Raw genomic sequence first — 18,162 nt, 5'->3', positions numbered from 1 at the left:
GCATGCACATAAATCTTTTTGTTTGAGTTAGTTTATTTTACAAAAAAATTGTAGTCCTATTTGTTCTGGTTTCCAGAAGACTTCATGCAGGGCACATAAGTTTTCATACCATACAATGGTCAGGATTTATCAACAATACAGCTGCTGCAGTGGCCTGTGTGATTTTGTTAGCAAAGCATGGTAGCACACTATCCCGGTATATCGGAGCTGCTTCTTTACTTCGGCAGAAATTCAAGTTAACGAACCTGTCTAAATAAAATGCGAAGCCTTTCATTCTGATTTCGCATGCCGCAGCATTGGAATTCGGACACAATACACTAATTACTTATTAAACCCTCTATTTTATTAACCGCCAACAAACCAAAAGCCTAGCGATTCTTTCTATGAAGTGCGACAGCATGTACTATCGGTGTCAAATGAAACCCGAACGCCTAGGTTGTATTGAAAGCGCAAACATCATCACAATATTAGTTCTTTTCGATAGTAAAAAGAATATGAGTGGAAGATTTGCGCAGCTTGAAGCATCAGGGAAAGCCACACTGAATAAAAAATACGAAGTGTATTGAGAGGAAATGTCAGGCAACCTGGTGTGATGGATGTATAGAAATTTAGGACTGTCCACAGGAAAGCGAGGAGCTGTGAGCTAATTTTACCTTCTGAGATATAAATATACGTGCATGTGTGCTTGTATATACTTTCTTTAACATGGTAAATCTAGTTTCGCTTAGAGACTTAAACAGTTGTGTTCTAAAATGTGTGACAAGCGACTGCTCCAAAAGGCTGATTTGCTGCTCCAAAGTGAGGCATTAGCTGCTCCAGAGGCTGCGCCAAAGTAGTTTGAAATGAAATGAAATCTTTCCCTCTTCAATATACATAAGGAGAGTGCGGATGCAAGGGTAAAAGCCACATTCAGCAGCTTGAGAAAAACCCCATTGCACCCCACATGGCAGTGTGGCAAGAACGCAGATTAACTTTAACAAGCGTACAAAATTCTAATAACTTTACATCACATTTTGATTTTGAAAATGCACAATACAAAAATACAAACAGCAGGGATCAGCAAAAAATATATGTAAAAAACTAGAAACAATGTGAACGTTTTTGCTAACAATTTATAATTTAACAACGACAACACAATGTAAAGAGAATAATAAACAGAGCGAAACACCATCCAAGTAGTTGCAAAAAAAACTGTCTTAAAGGGTAAAACCCTGTCCTAGTAGCGAAAAACATAGGCGTTTATAGCAGAAGCAGTAAAACATCGGTTAACTTATTTTTCAATATTACTTCCAGTGTGATATTTCGTTCAAGTGTGTTGAGGTAACTCTGAAGTTTATAGGCACTTGTTTGAAGTCTGTAAGTAGACCAACAAAATGGTATCGACCAAGAGGTGACACGGCGTAGATTATGCATGGGCACATGACTTTTAAGGTTGAACACTGTTAACATATCTACATTGTTTGTTCTGATAGCATTCTTGTACGTGAGAATTAACGTGAAAGCATAAAGTTTGGGCACCTGAATGATATTAAACTTCAGTCAATCACACCACTTAATATTGCAGTATTAGTAGTTTCGTGTTGCAATTATTCTACGATGGCCGCATTTTTCAATAGACCTAGATGGAATGTGAATGTGTAATGTAACCATGCATTGTAATCCGCAACTAGGATGACTACAGTGAAACCTCAGCTGTCTTGAATTTGCCTTCAGTCGTGAAATTGCAGGAGCAACGACTTGAATATGTATAAACAAAATATATTGGGCATGTAAAGGCTACTGATTTGTTAACTTGGTATAACTGATCCAACTAAGCTTGTCTTATATAGACACTCAATAATTGACGAGTGCTCATTAGCATTTACAGTTCTTGAAAGTGTCAACATTTTAAGAGTGCTTGATGTAAATTGCCAGCAATAGAACTTTTTCATGCAGATTTTTCATACATTTTCTGCACTCGTTAAATACATGTTAGCTGACTGTATAGTGATCTCTTTCATAACAAACACATGGTCTTAAAAATGGAAAGAATAGTGCTATTTTATAATTTGCTTAGGGAGCAGCGGCACTATGTTTCATGGGTAACAAGCACATGCATATTCACAGCTAGACACAATGCGCCTTCCAGTTGCTTGGCAAGGAGATTGACATTCTGATTCATGTGGATCCACCTTAATTCTCAGTTTAATATTGCATGACAGAATCGTGGAATTGCACCAGGTGTCACTCCATAGGAAGTGCACAGTGAGTGGGTGGTTTAAAGGCCCACCCATTACAAAGCACCCAGCAATAACTATCATCATCAGCATCACCATCAACATAGTGTGCAGCTGCGTAGGTGCACATATTGCCTTACATACGTGTAGTGGGCACTTTGCAACTGGCACGCACAGACGTTTCTTTGCTCGTGGCATGTTTGAGGTACTTTACATAGCATGGGGGAGGCTGTGGTGATAGAGGAATACCGGCAATACTCGCCCCATCTCTGTGTTGTCTTACTGCCCTTTCATGTCAGTGCAATGATAATGTTTCGTTCCAACAGTAGGCTCTGTCCCATGTATGTAATTTATGTATACCTGGGGGGGGGTCTCTTCTGCTCAAAGAACAAATTACACAGTACATCATAGTGAAAACCGAAGCAACAAAATGGCGTTTATTTGCACCCTTTACACAGCAAGCCTGCTAGTCAAATTATGCAAATAATAGCATGTCAATTTAACGCACACAATGCAACGCAATGCGAAATGTTCGACTCGCCACGCTCGGACAACAAGGGATTAAAGTTTATCCCTGCCGGAGACCCAAGCCTATGTCTTTCTTGGGTCTTGTCTCGTGTGAACGGGTGCGCATTTGGGAGAATGTGGAGAAGTCCATTGGGACAATCCATGCAATCACCCTGTGGAGTTCCTCATCATGCAGAAGAGACAGAGCACCAATGCTCATGGTCCCCTGTACCTTTGCCACCTGGTGGTGTTACCATAAGAACACAGTGGCATCTCTGCTTGTCCTGTGTCCCACGGGGAAGATGGCGGCTTGCAGGACATGTGAGCATCCTCACACACCACATAACAAAAAATGTTGCAGGGCCTCTTTGAGTGGTTTGCTGAACCTGTTCCGTTGCAGATTATCTCCATTCAGATGAAGGAATTGCCTCAGAGCTGTGCACAGAGATGTTGACTTTAGTAACAAGATTTGCGGATGGAGTAGTCGGGAGTTAAGAATGTATAAAAAAAGGTTGAGCTGACTATCGCTGATTAAATGAATGCACCAAAGATCACCTATTTCACATCCATAAAATGCACAGTATACCACAGAGGTCCTTACAGATAAGTGTTTGTCCATAATAAACAGCTTCATAACTACAATAACTTCTAAAATAAAGTTTTCTTCAATTTTTTTGCACAGTCATTGCTCTATTTTAGGGATTACAACTTCAGCAAAAAACTGGTGTAACCATTTTTTTTTAATATGTGACAGCGCATTTATTATGAGTGGATTTAACTGTAGCGTAATGTATATGCATCTAGCAAGAAATGTGTCGATTGATGCACAACTGTCATCGTAAACTGAGTCGTATTTTATAGCTGTTACTTCAAACAATGCAATGCAGGCTCCCGGTGATAAAAGTCAATGCACTGGTATATAAACAAACAATGTTATGACATTTCAGTGCTGGAACACATACCACAGCAGGAGCAAAGTGTTTGAGTGCTGTGAGCTGTCTCTGAAAAAGCTGCGCCTGGAGTACTTTGACCTATATCTCATGCACTGGCCAATGGGCTACCAGGTGAGTGTGAAAAGAGGAACCCCCTCAACCCCCCCTAGTTATGGCCCTGACGACATCAAGGCAGTGGTTCTTGTGTAATCACTAACGTGCTTGAGTGTAACCCCCAGCAATGATAGCCTACTTTTCTCAAGCAGTCTCCTGCTAGAGCTGAACATTCTCTGGTCTTGGAAGTGTTTTGCTTGTGTTATAGTCCTGAGTTGTGCCAAGAATTTTTCCCGACTTCCCTGCTTATTTTGTCAAGAGGTCACATAGTCCAAGCCTTGTGGATGATTTAGGAATATTTGTGAAAGTGTTGTCTAAGGGCCCTTTCATTCGTGACTGGTGCTACTGCTGCTTTGTTTTTCTGCAGGAAGGTGGTGATATGTTTCCTCGTAATGAAAATGGAGATTTCATCTTTAGTGATGTGGACTTCCTTGAAACTTGGGCGGTAAGTTTAGAAGCTTGATTATCAGATTTGGCAAGCTCTACACAGGGTGTCGGAATGAAATGTTTTTCGTTTTGTTTTTAGTTTCGTTCCACTGCAAAAAGTTCCGTTCCATTTCTGTTCCGAAACGAAAAAAAATGTTCTTTATTTTGTACGCAAAAGTTTGAAGTTAAGGTAATCATAAAAAACATTGGTTTTGTAATATAGCTACTTGCCCTCCTCTTAAGAAAGTGGGACAAGGGTAAAACATGTTCTTCCCACGTTCGTCAGAGGAGTGGAAGTAACTCTACCACGAATTCCTACCAACTAGCACAAACCAGGATACCCTTCAAGGTCATAGCACTTACTTTGTCAAAAGTCAATTACGATTTTTTTTAGCGGGCTCAATGCTTTGTGTCAAGGGAGTGAGCGTGATCTTAGAAGCAGCATGTCACTGAGTGTACTCTCTGATGTGCGAGACCGCTGTTCTGATAAAAAGTCACCAGGTCTTGCACGGAACAATGCAGCAAAGTCACAGCGAAAGCTGGAAGAGCAGCCTTTCTAGAGCCCGCTGTAGACTCTCTTGGGGCACCTAATACAAGTACACATGCGAGGTACCCACTATGCCATAAATCATCGTAATTTTTCTGAAGTAGCGAAGCACCCGCTATGCCATTTTTCGTCATTCTTCTGAGAATCGTGGTACCCACTACACATCTGTATTAGGCATTATGTGCACTTTGTGCTGTGGCTGATGACGATGAAGAATTATGGCTGAGCCCTTTGTAACGGGTTGGAAGCATTCAACGACCAACTGATGGCGCAATTCGCATTGTGTGACGTCAGGTTGTAATTTACTCTTCTGCCACGCTATATTACGTTTGTTAACATGATTCCTTGCCCGACATGACGCCTGTATAGAGTATTTTTGCGAAGGAGTTACAAGCACCAGCGTGGCACTGTGGTGGAATACTCGACTGATAGGCGGAGGGCATGGGTTAAAATCCCATCCAATCTTAGAAATTTGTTTCTCATTTTAATTTTTCTTTTTTCACGCGATAGTGGTTATGGACACCGGTGCTGGCGGATAACTATGGCACCAAAATCGGCTGTTGTGATCTCAAAACAACTTTCGCTGTGACAAACTTCAGCGCCGACAATGCCCTATTCACGCTGGCCTGCGTGACAGGTGTGCAAAAGTCCATTGCGTTAATATAAACATCTTTGGTTGCCACTGTTTCCGTTTTTTGCACAATTTCACCATATCTTTGCTTTGGAATTCCTACCTGAGGTATGCGCTAATACTGTACCCTGAGATATGCATAATTGCTCACGTTGCATGACCTCAATTGTTCAGGATTGCGAAGTTTTCTCGTGAACCGAAAAACAATTTAAAAATTTTCGGTTTCACTCCAGAACGAAATAATAGATAAAGTTTCGGTTAAGTTTTCGTTCCGGTGAAAAATATCGTTCTTTTTTTCTCGTTTTTCATTTTTGGTTTTCGTTCCGTTCCGACACACTGGCTGTACATAAAACTTCTTTATTACCCTTTTCTTTATACTGTGCTTTCTTTTTTTTTTCTGCACAGGCCTTGGAAGAATGCGTGGAAAAGGGGCTAGCCAAGAGCATTGGGGTCTGCAACTTCAACAAAGACCAGCTGCTTCGTCTCATAGAAGCAGCCAAGATCAAACCGGCTATGTTACAGGTTCACACATTCAGTTTTAGCATGGAAACATGATGTACTAGTTACACAACTGAAGCCAGCACGCTCTCAATAAATGTCTATTTAGTTAAAATCCTTAAACTAGCAACAGAGTTTAGGTTTCAGTTCTTTGAAAATCAGTTTTTTTTTTCTTTTTTGTGGTCGTCCCGACATCTGTGACAAAAAGATGTGGATGTTCCTTGTAGCTTCTCAGTGCGTACAAGGAAGCCTGTAAGCACGATAGCAAGATGATATATGACACATCAAGTGTATCGACGCAAAATTTTTAGAATGCATATCTTGACATGAACATGCTGGTTTCAGTACTCGTATTAAATGAACATGCTTTGAGCTCTCGTTGGTTTCAGTTCCACAATTACATGTGTGCTATGCTATTCATAGAAATTTTAGGGAACTTGAACTAATAAAAGAGTCAGTTGTGGTTATTGCATAATTTATTATATTTATAGCTGCAGATCATGTTTTCCAAAAGTAAATCTTTGATCCTACTGGCACCATTTTTTCGATACATTTTGGGTTGTGATGTGCTGTGGAAAGATTTAAGAATGACTTACGGTAGTCTGCACGTAAACATCTGAGGCAGAGTTGGGCCTATTACAGAGCTTTATACACAAGAAAGGCAACATACTACATACAATACTGACACTTTATTAGACTAAAAAATGAGTGAATTTCAATAACTTTATTCACTTTTCACATAATCAGTATCAGTCACATATATGCAGACTGTGCATATGACATTCTTGCTTTTTGCACAGTGAGGCCTTCAAGCTGGTTCCAGATACAAATGCACTCACAAGTTTGCTTGTGCCATGTACCATGAGCCTATAGTCAAGACAACATACTTCAAGCACTTGGATGGGCCAGCTAATGTGCTTCTTACTCTGAAATTAGCTGTCATTGTTCCTTTCATCCGTAACATTGCCCTAGTCTCAGTGGTTGCCAACCTGGAAAGTGAGGGGTTCCTTGTCACCTCGTGCACGTAATCACTCATGGTCAGAATTTTTGCTGCATATGAGACAGCGCAACTAGCAGCAACCTTCCAATGAGTTGTTGCTATCTCGGAATCAAGTTTTCAGGCTCATAACCTGCAGTTTGTGGTACAGATGCATTCTACAGCACACTGTTCTTCTTCTTTAGAAATAATGCCATAAACCGAGCAGCTTTGTTGAAGGTCAACTCCGGCGATTTTTTGGCCATGTCAAAGTAATGGTGCTTTTATGTTCCTGAGACGCTCGTGTTGCGGGCCCGATAGCAGAAATACTCGGCAAATTGGAGAATAATTTTAAATAAGCAAAAAAGCGCAACACCGAAACTGAAACCCAACCAAGTGAACTGCCTACATATGACGTAGACGTTGTTACGAACGAACCGGAAGTCGTGCAAGGCATGCTGGTCACGCCGGCGCGGAGTATGAAAACTGTGACAGTCGGGACGACCAGCTAAGCGCCGGCCAAACCAACGCTGTCTGTCGCCTTGTGCACAGCAGACGCTCGCTGTAGCGGCCGAAGCGCCGAAGTTAGCGGTGCCCTCGGCTGCGTCACTTCCGCCGCCTTCCCAATACTGACGTCACAAACGCAATGTTGCCAGTAATTGTGGGAAGCCAGGAGGGCGTTTGCAGACAATCTTTAAAATTCATTTGCAAACAATCTGCGCATGTCTCAAGCCTGTAATTTGGCATAAATGACGGAAACGTGCAAAGGAACGTACCCAGCAAACTTCAGTGAGATCCATCGACCTCGAAAAATCGCCGGAGTTTGCCTTTAAAAGTACACAGACCATTCTACATGCTACCAAATCTATTGTTGCTGGGTCCTGTGATGGTGCTTCTGCAGCACTCTAGAGTTGTCTAGAGATTGTCTAGAGACAGTTCTCTAGAGATTCAGGGGGCCAGCATGAGAGTGCCCCTCATTGTTAAAAAGCACTAAAACACTGAGGATGCTATAAGTTTCACCAGAAGGCCAGGACTCTAGAGCACTGCACGGGCCGATTTTTCCGGCCCGGGCCCGGCCCGGCCCGAAAACTCCCTGCTCCGGCCCGCCCGAGCCCGGCCCGGTGTTCTTAAATGTGGCCCGTACCCGGCCCGGGCCCGAAAGGTTTGGGCCCGGCCCGGCGCGGCCCGGCCCGTTTCAGCTACTTATGCCTTGAGCATAAAGGAGACACTGTCCAACCTTCGGTGATTGTGAAGATACCTGCCGCACACCAGATATTATCTAGAGATTGTTTAAGGAACTTCTTTCAGTGTCGCGACTTTCACTGGTACTGTGTATACTTTCGGTTAATTACGCCCGTAACGCTCTTGCGAAATAATTGCAGGGCAATATAAAATATAATTGGAGTCATGGCTGGCTGTTCTATGTACGCACGCAGTGCTAACCACGCAATCTTATTTTTACATTTCAAAGAACGACTATAAAATACCTCCATAAAATGGGAAAAATAAACATGGCAGACATTTTTAGTCTACATCAACCGCATACGAGCTAGGGCTGTTGAGTAAAAGTAGCAAGTGTCCTGCGAACTTCATCTATTGCACAATGGAATGAAAAAAAAAAGTGCTCTAGCTGCTTCTGGGAGGAATACACCAGGCTGGGCAGCGTTACATAAATTAAAGCTGTCGTGTTGTCTCCTCGGCAGGAAATTGCACCCAACGTACACTACGTTTTCGTGTTCAAGGCAAGAAGGTTCTTTGTCCCGCCCTTCTTCCTCGAGTCACCGCGACTGCAGTGCCATAGATCTGTCAAAGCGAGGCACACCCGTTAGCAAGCGAGCCACCGTCGTCGCTGTTCCCTGAAGGTGGCTGTCTCGTCGTCTTCCTGTGACCGCCATGCCTTAAAGCAAGACCGGACTAAGGGCTTCCAAAACAACTGTATATTAGAGCGCTGAAGTGAACACATCTTATATACACTAATCTAGGCACTTTATCGTTTCCTTACACGGTACCCAAGAACGCCTTTCACTCACTATAATGGAGGAAACTTATATTAGGCGTTTCTTGAAATTACGTGTAGCATACCGATGAAGCAAAATTGTAGGCGTCTTGTACTGTGCAATTTCTGTGCACGCCAATGCACTCCAGGTGGTTTAAATTACCCGGAGCCCTCAACGACAGCATCTCATATAGCCTGGGTCACTTCGGAGAGTTAAACCCCACAAAACAACAAAAACAAAGCCAAACAACGTACACACGCAATTATACAGATACGTATGAGACCCGGGCCTAATACGGGCCTGGCTCAGGCCCGACCCGAGCCCGAAGATCACGGGCCCGAGCCCGGCCCGGGCCCGATCCAACAATCCCTTACCCGCCCGGCCCGCGGGCCGGGTCGGGCCCGGGCTTTCGGGCCGGCCCGGGCCCGTGCAGTGCTCTACAGGACTCTACTCCAGTGATATGCATTGTAACCTGTGCTCACTTGAAAAAGTTTCACAAAAAGCTAAATTTGTGCACCGAACTGGGTGGCTCTCTTCAATGATCATCTCTAATGGTAGCACTTTAGCTTGACTTTTACTTATTTTGATTATTTTTGTCCATTTTTAGATTGAGTGCCATCCCTACTTGAACCAGAGTGAACTGATTGACTTCTGCAAAAAGCATAACATCGCTGTTACTGGCTACAGTCCCTTGGGTTCTCCTGATCGCCCATGGTAAGTTGAATTGTGCAATTGTTTGAGGAAGTGTTTTTGTAAATTACCACCGTATGGCAACAGCCAAAACATATACAGTCGAACCCACTTATAACAATACCGGTTTTAACAATATATCGATTACAGCAATGAGAAGCTGCTGCACCGTCAAATTTTGTATGTTTTCTATGGTGAAATAACCCGCTTACAGCAACGCCCGCATGCCGCATTGTCAGTTATAACAGTGAATTCTGGCTGCTGGGTGTCTGTGCTGAAAGGTAATGGGGCGCAAAATACTTGAAAAGAAAGATGAAAACGAGAAATTCAAGCTGCTAAACCCCTGCCCACAACCCCCCAGCGCCCCTTCGGATTTGCGATATGCTTCACCGCATAGCGTTGTGGCATTGCAGCAAAGCTGACTTTTGAAATCCGCTGCGGTGCGGGAACGGCGGTGGCTTCTGTTAACGGGACTGTCTACCGCTCGGAAAAATTTTTCTGATTGTGGTGAAAATGAGATCGTTCGTCACATCGGCGGCAATGAGCATGCTTTTGCCCCATAAAAAAGAAATTATATTTTTAATTTTATGTTGAAAATCGTGAAAGAACGACCGCTAGCGTCACCCAACAGCGATGTGGTTCAATCCACTGGTAGGACAAGAAATCCTTGCAGGTAGACTCATTTTGCTTAAAAACAAACATGTATAACTTGAAATTGTATTTTACGCACTTGAGGTACCTTTCGGTTGCGTCAGAGAGTAATTTTTGCCTTTTTTTTTTTTTTCTCACGCATTCAAAAGGCGCCCGGTGACGCTGCTCGCGGCGCCGTCATCGATTTATTCTGCTTCAACTCATGTGCTATGCCATGCGGCTCTCCGCGCTGGTCGTACTGTGCTGCTGTATTGTTGGTAGGATGTCTCACATGTGCTGTGCTGTGAAGGCGCGCATTTATTGTCTCTTTTTGATGAATCGACTTGGCTTCGATTGTGGCAGCAGTGCTAAAATGACCGCATAGACTGCAATTACAGCAAAACAAGTGTTCTGTAATCGTATAATAAGGCTTCATTTAACCGCTAGCGCGCTGAAAACGACTGTTACATTCATTACAATAGTGTTCAGCGAAAATAAAGTAATCCTACGGTAATCACATGTGCTCTCGGTTTTAATTTTTACCGGCACTACAATCGTTATCACGTCCACCAACCAGTGTTGTGGGCATGTTTCACGCCAATGGAAGAAGACCGAACTCAGATTGAAAAATTCTGTTTTAAAAATTTCTATTCACTTTCCAGAGAAACCGCTGCAAGGTGGGACACTTCAGACGGTACGCTTTCTATTGCGGTACAAAGCAGAAAAGCGATGAAGGACGGTAGACAGTCCCTTTAACGCACTTTCGGACATGCAATTTAAGTAAAAAGTTGAGGCTTGGAAGTGTTGCAACGTCCAATGTATGACAGATGCAGTCATACATTGGCTCTATAGGGCTTGTGGCAGTCCGATGAAAGCGTCAAAATTTTCAAGCGTGTCTGAAAAATCGGCAGCTTTGTCATCCTTATCACTGATATCTGTTGGCATATCCCATCCGATATTATAGTTTTCTCACAAGCCAGCGTCCCCCTATTTTGCATTTTTTTTTTTTTTTTCGTGCAACCCATTTATAGCAATTATCGGTTATAACAATGAAATTTTCGTTGCATTTGAGTATTGTTATAAGTGGGTTCGACTGTACAGTATTCCTAGAGGAGCTTTCAGTATGATTATAACCTGCATTCAGTGAAGATAAACATTTGTACAATACGTGTACCACCCCATTGAACTCTTGCGTGCATTTCTGTGCACATTGTCCAAGACAGTGACAGCAATTAGAACCATGTGTATTTCATCTTGCTGTGGCTTTTCACTTAGCTATATAACAGTAGTTCAGGCTGAAAAATTGATACAATTGGTCACCTTATAGTAATTTTTATTTGCTCGATATTTTTGTGTTGTTGCCTTTACAAATGTACATAAAAGTTTTTTTGCAAACACACTTTGAAGAATAGCCACAGTTACATATGCTGGACTTGTCAGCATAGATGATGTTTTACTGTATTCCATGTACTATGACAAAACCGTGCTGCCCAAGCATTAAGGGAGCACTGTTCATGAAAAACTTCAAATAAATCAATGACAGCTGTAAGGACAACTTAATATTGTTCTGCCTTGTTCTTTTTACTTCACAGTGTTTTCTGCTTCAAGAAATATTTGCTGTGCACCATGCAGTAGTGTTGCTTGCCACAATTATATATGATGAAGATATATGAGCCTTTTTACGGCTCTACAAGAGCCGTAAAAAGGCTTATTATACCTGTTTGAGAAACGAGGGCGCAAATTGATCTCCTTCTGCTTTTGCTTCTGAAGCTCCTGAGAGTGGAAGAGTACCAGTCGAAGGCATTCACATTCTCATGGCATGTAATCCCAGCAGTCAGTCACCATCAAAGTTGTATTACAATGGTGGTATTAGTACTGTATTACTGTACAGTTGTATTACTGTATTTTAATGACATAGATGTGCAGACAAGGTCTGAAACATGTTGTGTTCATTATTTACATACCAAGGTATGCTATGAACAATGACACATTATACTAAGTTCTTGATATAACATCTCAAGAAACTGCCAGTATTTGCAAAACTCTGCCATGTTTCTTGGCTGTTTCTTCTTCTACACCTTATGCTGATCATATACTGCAGCTGCAGCCTACAGTGCACAAGTAGCCATGTTTAGTAATGCAGTATACCTAATTGTTGCAATATTTTTTTCTATGTGTGATAATTTTACTTGCCTTCAATGTACATTGCAGTAGGCAATGCTCACCATAACAAACGAGTAGTGTTGTCATGTTAATGACATTGTATGCTAGTTCTGCAGCTTGCAAGTACACCTGTGAAACTTCCAAAGCAATTTGGGTGTACCCTAACAAAAATTTATTATCAATTTCCCTGTATGTTTGAGGTGTCTCAGGACTTATAATATACAGTATTTATCCAATTCTATTTTTTCATTATAGGAAATTATACTGATGAGTATCTTTGTAAATTAATAATTTATACATGCATTTCTCAGGGCGAAGCCAGGAGACCCACTTCTCATGGAAGAGCCTGCAATCAAGGCCATTGCTGAAGCTCATGGGAAAACGCCTGCTCAGGTATACATCTCTCCTCTTTGTGTTGTAGTTCTGGAACTCTCACAGAAACCCATACACACCCTTCTGCTTGTCATATTCCTGGAGGGCACCTATAAACATCTGAGTGCAAAGATTGGTAAAGTAAGTCTAATTTTCAAAATCAGCATTCGAAATTTTTAGCCTAAAATTAGAAATTTCTACTCAAAAGTTTCACCTTCACTGTTGTCAGCCATATATATATGGACATTCCAATTTCTTACACACCTTCAATCACTTGAAGTTCATATATGCATGTGCTGTGTTAATCTCGTCAGTCATTTTTTAAAAACTGACCTGCCACATGGATTTACATGTTTTGAAACTAGTATGTAGAGGCATCTCTTTAACCCTTTCCCTACCGTGAAAAAAGCAGAAGACTATACCAAGTGTTCCGGACCTTTTTTTTTTTCGCTCAATTTGTAAGCTTTTTTTTTCTGAACTAATTCTTTACCAATGTTGCCGCTGCTTGGCGGTTCAAGGCCACACTCACTAAAGAGGGAGATACACACTTCACTTGCAACCATCTCTTCCACCCCTCATGTTGGACGCACTCACCTTCCCCCCTCTCCTGCCCTGCTCACAGTCCTGCTCACAGTCTCCCCTCTGAGCACCCACACGCTCTGTCTTGATTCCACAGCAGACTGCTCGCAGGGCACTTGATACGGAACATCACGGCAACGCCATCAACAAGTTTTCGTTTGTGCTTTACATGTTAAGTGATGTAAAATAAAACAGTACAACCTCTAATGCAGGAAAGAAACAAGAAGGCAAACATTAGCACTGAAATTTACATGTTAAAAGCATGCAACTCTGTCCCACTTGACATTGGACCACCAGGTAGTGTTGTCAGATAGGAACTTTGTTGCTTTTCATGCAGTAGACAGCACCAGCCTCATGTGTTCTTGTTTCCCAGGTTTTGATTCGCTATCAGATCGAAAGAGGAGTGATTGTTATACCAAAAAGTGTGACGAAAGAGAGGATCATCTCCAACTTCAATGTATGTATGCTTTATAATAATGCATATGGTTGTAATTGAAATTTTCATTTTGACTGCATGCATGTAGCCAGATAAATTGTAACACACCTCTTGCTCATATTGGACTTGCCTCCCACCCTACCTCCCATTTTTCATCTCAGCCTCGGGTTATCGGCATACATACCTTCAGTGCAGATTGCTATGTACCATATGTCATGGATAGTAAAGTAGCATCTAGTGCATTGCAGGGGCCGACAGCTGAGAGTTTTGAATTGCCACAGCAGACAATGTCGCCCACCGCCAGATTTAGGCCTAAGTGGCATGGAATAACCAGTAAATGTTTGTTATTAATTAGAAGTAAACAAATGTACTCATAAAAAATGTATTCATATGTAGGAAGTTTTGTTTATTGTGAGGTTTGAATTCCATGGGCATTATAATAACTTATTTTCATTAGCACATTTAACCCACTTCATTACAGCAAAGCTTGACTGTAGTGTCACATATGTAACTTCATATAGGAACTTAGAGGTTTGCTGTATGTCTTCACTTTGTGTACCATCTAGCACTTTCTTCATTGCGACAGCAATGTGCTCTGCATTACAATTTGCTAAAAATATTACTAAGCACCTTCACTGTGAACTTTTTGTACCTATGAGTATTGTGCTAACTCTAAATAACATACTGATTGCACTAATAATGTGTAGTTCATTGCTTTACAGCTTTTAGTTTAAGCAGATTGGAATATTTCAAACAAAGTGTTTCATACCTGCATGAGCAGCACTTACATTTTCGATTGACGATATCTTTTCTTTGCTGGTTGCATTATTCCCCAAGGTATTTGACTTCAAGCTCACACCAGAAGAAATGGACACTATCAATGGTTTCAACAGGGACCACAGATTCCTTGTTCTTTCGTGGTAAGCTCAGCGTACCATTATTGTTGATTACATTGTACAATTGTGTATCAACAAGGTTTCAAATTATCAAACATAGTTTTTATTTTCTGTAAATGTTTGTTGTTGATCATTTTCCACACTGTGAACCAACCTTTAAGCATTTTTTAAGAAATTTCAACGAACAAACATTTAAAAAATTGCGCACTGTATCGGACGATTGAATTCACTGGCATTTTTTTTTTCTTTACTGCTTGCTTGCCTGCAACACTAACAAATCAACGCACGTCAGACACTACATGGTGCACCCAGGGTGTTTGTACAAAAACTGCCAAAAATTCTTAAAATATCACCTGTAGCAGATAGCACAATGGGCCTTTTTCATGAGGGTAGTCTGCGCGTGCGCGTCGGCGGTGACGACATGTGCGCCATGTTTTTTGAGGGTCACAGCGTGGCGACAGGAGCGAACTGAGCGCCACCTGGAGTGGAAAGTTTGCAAATTTTTCTGAAAATTACCAGGCTTCCGAGAATGTCTACCAGCACGCAGCGGGCAATTTCGGAGGCCATGGACCCCCAGTTTCGATTTCAGCGATCTCCACTAGAGGCATTGTTCAGACCTGAAAAAGGCCCATTCAACTCTAAAAGAACTTGTTGGATTAGTTGGTAGTTAATTTTGGCATAAGATTAATCGAGTGCAAAAATGGCACATTCAAACAACCAAAATGTGTATAGCGTACAAAACACGAGCACTGTATGTGTTTTAGTTTATTTGTTTTTTTATTTATTTATTCAGAAATACCCTGCTTTGCCCTAAAGCATGTAAGCGGGGGGGGGGGGGGGGGGTACAGCTTGTAAAAAACAAGTCTTTGTTATAACAGCACACTTGGTCACAAGACAATTGATTCCACTCTTGTACAGTATGAACAAAAAAAAAGAACTAGCACAAATGCGTGGGTGTGTGCATGCGTGAATACGTCATTCTTGAACTCATCTAATTTCATAGCACAATTCGAGCCCTTGAGCTAGATTACTCAAAAAAGCCGACATTACTTGCTAGAGAAACCGAAATGCTTATTTCAATAATTACTACTATTCACTAATTAAATTTTTAACTGATTACTAGGCTTGTGCGAATAGTAAATTTTAGGTCCGAAGCGAATTCGAATAGTTTATATTACATATTATAAATAAAAATGAGCATATTTGTCATGACCCAACTAACCAGCGCAATCTTTTTAAAGTTGAAACAAGGCATATGCATATGTCATTCTTTTTGGTTCAAAGGGAAGTGGAAGCAACTTTGAGTAATAGCAGGATTTGACTTTCGGTAGAATGCAAGTGATAAGCTGTAAAATATGTTACGTTTCAAAATTTACTGTACTTATAGCATATAAGCCGTTATAACAAGCTTTTAAACTTAAAAAATGATGAATCGATGTGAGGATAATACGGTAAAACCTCATTAATCCGAACTTGGTTATTTCGAAATCTCACATAATTAGAAGGATTTCTGTGGCCCCGTATTTTGCAATGTAAATTTGAGTGGATAATTTGAAGCGCCGGTCAGTACCAGCCCGGTTAATTCAAAAACTTTGGGTGCCATGTGCCAATTCCCGATCCCGATTTAGCCGCATATCTGCAGAAGCGATGGCCCTTAGGAGCCACAAGGCAGTGCAGTGTAGCGATACTAATGGGTGACAAGTGAAGCATCCCAGCCTTGCTGCTGCCAGCGCGAGAAAAAAAAACCAAAACAAAAGGCAGTCTCGTGCTCAGCTGAAATGTGCGCCTGCGGAAAATAAGACGTACTTCACTGCAACACAGCGGTAACACGCGGGCAGCATGACGCATGCTTCTCTCAACGTCAGTGCGTCACGATTTACTCATTTTTGGGGAGAATAATAGAGAAATTAATAAAGGGCGGTCTGGCGGAATTCGCGATATATGCAAACCTCCGATTGGCGGTTGTTCCAGCAATTTGCACACTTATACTGCTGGCGGAGTACTTGCCTGCAACACCTACTTCGAAAACTCAGTTCGAAAACTTCAATGATCATCTTTTCCACCCAGAACACATCGCGAATTTCGTCACACTGGTCATTATTAAATTGTTTAACAGGAAGAATGGGCGAACGGTCGTATCGTGATGCGCTGACGCTGCGAGGAGCAGGCGACACGCTGCCCGCGTGTCACCACTGTGTTGCAGCGAAGCATGTTTTTTTTTCCGCAGGCGCGCATTTCAATTGACCACGAGACCTTTTTTTTTTCCTCTTTTTTTTTTTCTTGCACTGGCAGCAGCGAGGCCCGCCGTTTCCCCAGTTTAGCAGCAAAATTGGGGCCAGGTATTGCTGGAAAACATAACCTTTGTAGCCGCAAACTAGCAGGCACAGCAAACGACCACCTCTGATTACTTCCAGTAATTCAAAGTTCCTTGCATCCCGCTTTTTGTATGTTTGGTTAATTCGAAAACCCGCGTAATTGGATTTTTCACACTTCCAGTGACTTTGAATTAACGAGGTTTTACTTTATGTTCATTTAACCTTGAAGTGGGGCTTAGCGGCAGTGCAGATTTCTCCTGGAAAGGTGTATTCACGGTATAGCACACCTTTACTGCAGTTAAACCACCTTTACAGGGGGTTACATGCGGTTTATATATGTCTATTCGTTCATTTCGAATACTTCGAAATTTCCTAGAATTTATGTTCGTTTCGAAGAGAATTCGAATACTGTAATATTCATTCAAATATTCGAAGTGCTCGAATATTCGCACAAGCCTACTGATTACCTTATGGCACATGTTGTAATTTACAAATTGTAGCGAGGAGGTTCACAAGACCGGTGCATTTAAAACGAATTCTCAAAATGACACTATATCCCGAACCTTTGTGAAGAAATACGTACGTAGTCCATTTACATTTGTACTACAGTGTGTAAAGCTACATTTTTTTTTTTAATAAAGTAGAATTACAAAGCACTTGTCTCAAATATGGTTTCATCGACAGGATTCTTTCCCCGGCTACAAATAGTACCTATCAACACGTGTCATAAATTAATTAGCTAATAATTTAACTAGTGAGTTTTAGTAATGGGCCAATTATGCATTTAAATTTCTCGTGCAAATAATGGCCACCTCTCTGAGTAACCTAGCATAAGGACTATAATTGTGGTATCTGCCACATGTTATTTTAGAAATATTTTGGCACTCTTGACAGAGACACCCAGCTGGCATGTCATTTTCATATTTCCCCACATAGTGCACATTGATTGGCTACTGCTCCGAGTGAGCTTGAGAGATACCCTGTGGCATCCACCAAGTTCTTTAAAAGCTGTCATTGGAGCTTCCACATTCCCTGCCCCACTTTTTCGCATGGTTGATACTGCAATATTCAACTTGCCGCACACAAGTAGGCCATCTCGTGCGGTTTGTTCCTCAATTTATTTTTTTATTTCTTGTGCTCTTTTTGGTGCAGGATCAGTGGCCACAAGTACTACCCTTTCAAGGTTTAAGCATGAGACAGCACCTTTATTAACCTTACTTGGCTTGTTTGATATTAG

General features: G+C 41.6%; 1 protein-coding gene across 2 annotated transcripts in view; it reads left to right on the top strand.

Moving 5' to 3' along the window:
• LOC119396249 (aldo-keto reductase family 1 member B1) overlaps window positions 1-18,162 on the top strand; it is a 27,972-nt gene extending 9,810 nt beyond the window's left edge. For both annotated transcript variants that reach the window (XM_037663394.2, XM_037663385.2), the window contains exons 4-11: window positions 3,671-3,787; window positions 4,137-4,214; window positions 5,779-5,895; window positions 9,452-9,558; window positions 12,639-12,720; window positions 13,652-13,735; window positions 14,552-14,634; window positions 18,078-18,162. In XM_037663394.2, coding sequence (XP_037519322.1) covers window positions 3,671-3,787; window positions 4,137-4,214; window positions 5,779-5,895; window positions 9,452-9,558; window positions 12,639-12,720; window positions 13,652-13,735; window positions 14,552-14,634; window positions 18,078-18,114 — 705 coding nt within the window. In that variant the 3' untranslated portion in view covers window positions 18,115-18,162. The remainder of the gene's footprint in view (window positions 1-3,670; window positions 3,788-4,136; window positions 4,215-5,778; window positions 5,896-9,451; window positions 9,559-12,638; window positions 12,721-13,651; window positions 13,736-14,551; window positions 14,635-18,077) is intronic.

Source organism: Rhipicephalus sanguineus, chromosome 1 (assembly GCF_013339695.2).
Source record: "Rhipicephalus sanguineus isolate Rsan-2018 chromosome 1, BIME_Rsan_1.4, whole genome shotgun sequence".
Taxonomy (NCBI): domain Eukaryota; kingdom Metazoa; phylum Arthropoda; class Arachnida; order Ixodida; family Ixodidae; genus Rhipicephalus; species Rhipicephalus sanguineus.
This window is presented reverse-complemented; position numbering and strand designations above follow the sequence as displayed.